This window comes from Lactuca saligna, chromosome 8, assembly GCF_052625555.1.
Source record: "Lactuca saligna cultivar CGN05327 chromosome 8, ASM5262555v1, whole genome shotgun sequence".
Lineage (NCBI taxonomy): Eukaryota > Viridiplantae > Streptophyta > Magnoliopsida > Asterales > Asteraceae > Lactuca > Lactuca saligna.
This window is the reverse complement of record NC_136424.1, coordinates 175,458,599-175,466,163: the sequence shown is the minus strand read 5'-3', so window position 1 is coordinate 175,466,163 and position 7,565 is coordinate 175,458,599. Positions and strand designations below refer to the sequence as shown.

The 7,565-nt window shown below is 37.6% G+C and overlaps 1 protein-coding gene across 1 annotated transcript; it reads left to right on the top strand.

Annotated features, from left to right (window-relative positions):
• Nucleotides 1–874: 874 nt before the first annotated feature.
• Nucleotides 875–6,340, top strand: LOC145010326 (uncharacterized). The gene is made up of 5 exons (XM_078968881.1): nt 875–2,393; nt 2,448–2,724; nt 3,286–4,253; nt 4,353–5,217; nt 5,353–6,340. The coding sequence occupies exons 1-5, from the start codon at nt 875–877 to the stop codon at nt 6,338–6,340; spliced, it is 4,617 nt and encodes a 1,538-aa protein (XP_078825007.1).
• The last annotated feature ends 1,225 nt before the right edge of the window (nt 6,341–7,565 follow it).

Genomic DNA, 7,565 nt, shown 5'->3' with positions numbered 1-7,565 from the left:
TGAAGTTTAAACTTGTTTGATTTGTAGTCCAACCTAGATATGTGTGGTTGATTTTATTATCATTTCCGAATCTGAATTGTTAAGTATGTGTTGTTAGATTGTAACTTGAATTTGACTTATGTTTAACATCTAGTAATCTTTGATTTGATCTTAATCATGTGTTTGATTAGTTCTCTTTTTCACTTGATCAATGAACTAGGGTTCTATTCAATCTAGTTAATCAAATCATCAAATTCGTATATGTTTTATGATTTGATGTTAGTAACACTCACTTACTTGGTTGTAATTAGATCAAAATTAGTGCAATCAAAGATTAAATGTTTATATTCCCAAGCTTAAGAGGAATGTTAAACATTGTTGGTAATTAGTGCAAGAACTTAATGTCATTTAATGATTTAATGCAAGAGCTTATTTGGGTTGAATCAAATAAATGAAATTTTATTTAAAGAGCTTATTTTGAATAAAATACCTTTGCCAATTTGGATATTAGAGTTTATTAATATCCAACTTACTAACCTAGATTGAACATGAGTTATAATCATATTACATCTTTCAACATAATACATATATAAGAGTCAGAATCGGAAATGTACTTCTTTTTGCTGCTATTGTTTTCAATCTTTCTTATTTATGAAGTTTAATTCAAGTTTAAATACAAACCCCCATTTCAATATTAATTGTATTATGTGTGAAAATATGGTAAGATGAAAAGTCTCGTATCTCTGTGGACCGACCCTGCTTACTCTATACTATCTTTAGTATTAGAAATAGCAGTGATTTGAGTTATATTAATATTATTTTATCCCATCATTTGTTGGTTTGACACCCAAACAAATTGGCGCCGTTGTCGGGGATACGGTAGTACTAATTGTTTATGCCAAGATCTTTTCGCACAGGTACACCTTTACCAGTTGATTTGGAAATAGAGAAATCTGCTAAACAGAGAAGGAAGCAAGCCAGACTTTTAAAGAAACAACAACAATCCAGAGCTTCTTCATCAAATCCATCAACTACATCCTCTCCAACATCCAAAAGTATCACCCCACCATCTTCACCTACTCCTACCATGGCAGACAACCATGGAGGACATCAAAATCCTCCACATCCACTACCTGAACAAACCTTTAGACAATGGGCTACTCAAGATGTCACCCAACAACCTTTGTGCATAAATTACCCTGCAGCAATCAACTTTGAACTCAAGTCTGTACTCATCCATTTGTTACCCTCATTCCGTGGTCTTGAGAATGAAGACCCACATAAATTCCTTAACGAATTTCATGTTGTTTGTGTGGGTATGAAGCCACATGAAGTCACAGAAGATCAAATCAAGTTAAGGGCATTCCCCTTTGCTTTACAAGATTCAGCCAAGGAGTGGTTGTATGACTTACCACCGGGGTCAGTCACAACATGGAATGAACTTGCAAGGATGTTTCTGGATAAATATTTTCCCGAAATGAGAGCTTCAGCTTTACGTAGAGAGATAATTGGCATCAAGCAACAAAAGAGAGAAGCCTTGCATACTTATTGGGAACGGTTCAAGAAATTGTGCTCAAGATGTCCACAACATGGAATTACAGAATATCAGTTGCTACAGTATTTTTGTGAAGGAATGTCATCTTGGGATAGGAGATTGCTCAATGCATCAAGTGGTGGATCTATAGCTGATAAGACTCCAACAGAAATCAGAGTTCTTATAAAAAACATGGCAGAAGAGTCCAAGCATACAGTCCAAGAAGAAGAGTGGTATAGTGATGCACCAAGGGGGGTGAAAGAAATTTCTACTCCAAAAATTGAAAGTCAACTTTCTGAGTTGACTAAGGTAGTAATGATGCTTGCAAAAGATAAGGGCATGCAACCACCAATAGTCAGACCTTGTGGCATTTGTACACAAGTTGGACATCCCACTGATATGTGCCCCATGTTACAAGAAGATGTAGAGCCAGTTCAAGCTATGGGATTTTCAAGTCAACAACAAGGAAACTTCCAGCCAAGAAGCAATCCAAATTGGCACCAACCTAATACCAATTTTCAGCCTAGACCACCACCTTATCAACCAAGACCCCCATTTCAAAATCAAATGCACCATCAACAAAATTATCAACCACATTTCCAACCAACTCAACCTCCTCATCAATCTCAATATCAACCTCAAAACATGCATCAAGGAAGTAGTTCAAGCGGATCAGGAATGTCTTTGGAAGACATTGTTAAGAGTTTAGCCACAAGTACTCAAACATTTCAAAATGAGACCAAAGCGAGCATCAAGACTTTGGAGCAACAAATGACTCAACTCGCCACATCTGTGAGTAAATTGGAGTCACAAGGCAAACTACCCGCACAAACTGAGAAGAATCCAAAACATAGTGCATGTGCCATCACTTTGAGAAATGGTAAAGAATATGAATGTCCTAAAATGATTGAAGAAGAAGAAGAGATGGAGTTAGAGAAAGAAGAAGAGAAGTCAAAAACCCCTTCCAAGCAAGCTCCTATTGAAGTAAAAGTCACTCCTCCTCCGTTTCCCTCAAGATTAAGCAAGTCAAAGCGTGAAAGAGAAGACAATGAAATCATGGAGATGTTCAGGAAGGTAGAGGTAAATATTCCTCTTCTTGATGCCATCAAACAAGTCCCTAGGTATGCAAAATTCCTTAAGGAATTATGTACATCCAAGAAAAAGTTGAAAGGGAATGAAACTGTTAAAGTAGGGGAAAATGTGTCTGCAGTGTTACAAAAAAGATTACCTAAAAAATGTAAGGATCCGGGTGTTTTTACGGTTCCTTGCAAATTAGGTAATCTTCATGTTCCACGAGCTATGCTAGACCTTGGAGCTTCTATCAATGTTTTGCCATATTCCATCTTTAAAACATTAAATATTGGCACATTGAAGAAGACCGGGGTAATCATTCAATTGGCTGATAGATCTTTAGTACATCCCAAAGGTGTGTTAGAAGATGTGTTAGTCCAAGTGAATGAACTAGTATTTCCACCAGATTTTTATGTACTTGATATGGATGATGATGATTCACCGAATTTGAGTTCAATTCTCCTAGGAAGACCCTTTTTGAAAACAGCCAGGACAAAAATTGATGTTTTTGATGGTACATTGTCCATGGAATTTGATGGGGAGGTGATAAATTTCAATATTTATGACGCTATGAGATATCCAAGTGATATTTCATCTTTGAATTTTGTGGATGTCATTGAACCATTGACAGAGGAGTGTTTTGATCTGTCTAATCTTGATGTGTTAGCTCTTATTTTAGACAGGAATCTTCAAAAGGAAAGAGTGGAAAAACTTGTCAATAAATTTACAATTGACAAAGAGATTATGGAGGTTGTGTCTTGTATGGATGAGAAGAAGAAAATGAGGTTTGATGTTCAAAAGCTGAAAATACCAATGTCTAATGAGAAACTTGTTCCCTCTATTGTGCAGGCACCGGAATTGGAGCTAAAAACTTTACCCGAGCATCTCAAGTATGCATATCTTAGAGATAAGGAAACTCTACCAGTGATCATTTCCACCAAGTTGTCAACAAAAGAAGAGGAAGAACTTGTCACCACCTTGAAGGAATATAAGGAAGCAATTGGGTGGACTATAGCCGACATCAAAGGGCTAAGTCCTTCGCTTTGCATGCATAAAATCCTTATGGAAGAAGATTACAAGCCTTCCCGAGAAGCTCAAAGGCGTCTGAATCCTCCAATGATGGAGGTTGTGAAAAAAGAGATTTTGAAGTTGTTGAATGCGGGAATGATTTACCCTATATCAGATAGTAAGTGGGTAAGTCCGGTCCAAGTCGTGCCGAAGAAGACAGGTATTACCGTTACAAAGAATGACCAAGGTGAATTAGTCCCCACCCGTGTGCAAAACGGGTGGAGAGTTTGCATTGATTATAGACGGCTCAATTCCTCAACCCGGAAAGACCATTTCCCACTTCCCTTCATTGATCAAATGTTGGAAAGGTTAGCGGGAAAAACACATTATTGTTGCTTGGATGGATATTCCGGTTTCCATCAAATACCCGTTGCACCTGAGGACCAAGAAAAAACTACTTTCACATGTCCTTTCGGAACATTTGCATATAGACGAATGCCTTTTGGGCTTTGCAATGCTCCAGCCACTTTTCAAAGGTGCATGGTAAGTATTTTTTCGGAATTTGTTGAGGAAATCATTGAAGTTTTTATGGATGACTTCACCGTTTATGGTAATTCTTTTCATGAATGTTTGGGAAATTTGAAAAAGATTTTGCAAAGATGTATTGAAACCAATCTTGTTTTGAATTATGAAAAGTGTCATTTTATGGTTGACAAAGGTCTCATACTAGGTCATATTGTGTCTTCTAAGGGTCTAGAAGTGGACAAAGCAAAAATAGATGTCATAAAATCTTTACCTTATCCCACTTGTGTTCGTGAGGTGCGCTCATTTCTTGGTCATGCAGGATTTTATAGAAGGTTTATTAAAGATTTTTCCAAGATATCTCATCCCATGTGTGAGCTCCTACAAAAAGATGCAGAATTCGAGTTTTCTAAACAGTGCAAGCAAGCTTTTGATCAGTTGAAAGAGTTGTTGATCACAGCACCAATACTTCAATCACCGGATTGGAGTTTGCCTTTTGAAATCATGTGTGATGCCAGTAATCACGCAGTTGGTGCAGTGTTAGGGCAAAGAAAAGACCGTGTTCCTAATGTCATTTATTATGCTTCAAAAACACTTGATAGTGCACAAGCCAATTATTCAACAACTGAAAAAGAATTGTTATCTATTGTCTTTGCTTTAGACAAATTTCGTCAATATCTACTAGGTTCTAAAGTCATTGTTTATTCTGATCATGCAGCTATTAGGTATTTACTTGCAAAGAAAGATTCGAAGCCTAGACTCATTCGATGGGTATTACTCTTGCAAGAGTTTGACATTGAAATCAAAGACAAGAGCGGAAAGTCAAATCTTGTAGCTGATCATCTTAGCAGGATTGTTTCTCCCGAAGATTCAACTCCCATTCATGATGCATTTCCCGATGAAAATCTGTTTTCAGCAAAAGTTGCCCCGTGGTATGCCGATATTGTGAACTACATTGTCACAAATCAATTTCCACCAGATTTAACTCGATGGCAAAAAGACAAGATCAAGAAAGAAGCCAAGAGGTATGTTTGGGATGAGCCATATTTGTGGAAATATTGTGCTGACCAAATGATTAGACGATGTGTGGATCAATATGAGGTAGCTTCTATCTTAACATTTTGTCACTCTTATGCTTGTGGAGGACATTTTGGTCCTCAAAGGACTGCAAGAAAAGTTTTAGAGAGTGGATTTTACTGGCCAAGTATCTTCCATGACTCTTATGTTTTTTGCTCAAGCTGTGATAGATGTCAACGAATGGGCTCTTTAAGCTCAAAGAATCAAATGCCCTTAAACCCCATATTAGTTTGTGAAATTTTTGATGTTTGGGGCATTGATTTTATGGGACCTTTTCCATCATCTTCGGGTTTTATTTATATTCTTTTGGCTGTGGACTATGTTTCCAAGTGGGTGGAAGCAAAGGCTACCCGTACTAACGATTCAAAAGTTGTGATAGATTTCTTGAAGGCTAACATTTTTTCCAGATTTGGTGTTCCAAAGGCCTTGATCAGTGATCGTGCTACACATTTTTGTAATCGTATACTCGGGAGTGTTTTGAAGAAATATGGTGTCACTCATAAAGTTTCCACAGCATACCACCCACAAACAAATGGACAAGCTGAGGTGAGTAATCGACAAATCAAGGGCATTTTGGAGAAAACCATGAATACAACAAGGAAAGATTGGAGTACACGCCTTGATGATGCTTTGTGGGCGTACCGCACTGCATACAAAACTCCAATTGGAATGTCGCCATATCGTATTGTTTATGGAAAGCCGTGTCGATTACCCGTTGAGTTGGAACATAGGGCATATTGGGCAGTCAAGCAGTTCAACATGGATTTAAGTGAATCGGGTAAGAAGAGGAAGTTGGACATACAAGAATTGGAAGAAATCCGCAATGAAGCGTATGAGAATGAGGTTCTTTATAAGGAAAAGACTAGAGCATTCCATGACAAGATGATTACACGCAAGGTATTTCACAAAGGTCAAAAGGTACTACTTTACCATTCGCGTTTTAAATTGATTCCTGGTAAATTAAGGTCCCGTTGGGTGGGACCATTTGTTGTCACTAATGTTTTTGAGCATGGTGCAATAGAAATCACAAGTGAGAAAACCGGGAAGATTTTTAAGGTAAATGGTCACCGTTTGAAGCCTTATTATGAAGGATTTCAAGTCAAGAATGAAGAGGTGGAGGAAGTAATGGATCCAAAGTATGAAAATTGACAAATAGTTGGGGTCCAAGTCGAGCCAACGACATTAAAAAGGGGCGGCTAACCGGGAGGCAACCCGGGGGTATTTTTGTCATTTAGTATATTTTCATTTTCTTTGTTTTCAAACTTCCAAGTTGTTTTTCATGCTAAAAAAAAGGGTTAAAAAATCATTTTTCAGGCAGTAGAGGTTTAGCGAGTTGCATTTTCAAAAAGTGAAAAAAAATCAAGTTTTTTTTGGCTTTCTCAGAAGTTTACACGGCCGTGTAAACTTATTCCTTGCATGTACACGGGCCGTGTAAACAATTGAACACGGTTTTTATGATTCAGGGATTTACACGGCCGTGTAAACCCTCCCCTTTGATTTACACGGGCCGTGTAAACGCAAAAACAGGGCTGAACGATTTTAAGGTCAAATCTCGATTTTTCTAACTCATTCTTCACTCAATACCTGCGATTCCCTCTCTCCCTACTGCCCCCTTTCGAAAAAAACCCTTCCAAATACTCAATCTTCCTCAATTTTGCATCAAAAATCAAGCTCCAAGGTATGAAATTCCTCCCTTTTCTTCATCTTCTTTATCTTCCACATCTTTATCCTTCTGCCATGGCCGATTTTGGGTTTTTTTTTTTTAACAAAACCCTAGAATTTTTTTAACTTCAAATCTCAACCTAATGTTTCAAATTTCTTGTAGGATAAGCTTGGGGATAGCTTGGGGAAGCATTGGATATCATCTTATCACCATTATCAAGCACAAATTGGTATAATTGTTCCAAACTCTTACTTTGTGCATTTAGATAGAACACATTCCTTTTTTTGGGTGTTTTTGGTGAAACTTACTAGTTCTTGTACTTCAATTGTCTTAATTGTGTGCAATATTTTGTTGATTCATTTGGGTTATGGCTTCCCGGGGTAAAAGACATAGAGTTGGCACTTCACATGATGAACAAGACCCACATGCCATAGACAACCCCTATGAATTTGGTCTTATTTTTGAGAACAATCGACAGGAAATCTTGTATGCAAATCTTGTTACAAGAACAATGGGTGCTCAAAAATTTGTGGACATCCAGGCCCTCAAAGATTTACACATATACAAGAGTGTTCACAAGCTTTTTAAAAACATAGGATGGGAGGGTCTTTTGAATCTTCATGCAGTTAGTTACCAAACGCCGATGTTGGAACTTTTGTCTTCCATTTCCTTTGACTATCAAACCCATCTCCTAACTTTCCGTCTGCTCAA

What these genes read in the sequence shown, in the direction of transcription:
- LOC145010326 (XM_078968881.1), top strand. Translation starts at nt 875, where the DNA reads ATGCCAAGATCTTTTCGCACAGGTACACCTTTACCAGTTGATTTGGAA. An exon ending in GGGGAAAATGTGTCTGCAGT is followed by an intron (nt 2,725 to 3,285) that starts GTTACAAAAAAG and finishes TCAAAAGGAAAG; the next exon opens with AGTGGAAAAACTTGTCAATA. An exon ending in GAAAAAGATTTTGCAAAGAT is followed by an intron (nt 4,254 to 4,352) that starts GTATTGAAACCA and finishes AGGGTCTAGAAG; the next exon opens with TGGACAAAGCAAAAATAGAT.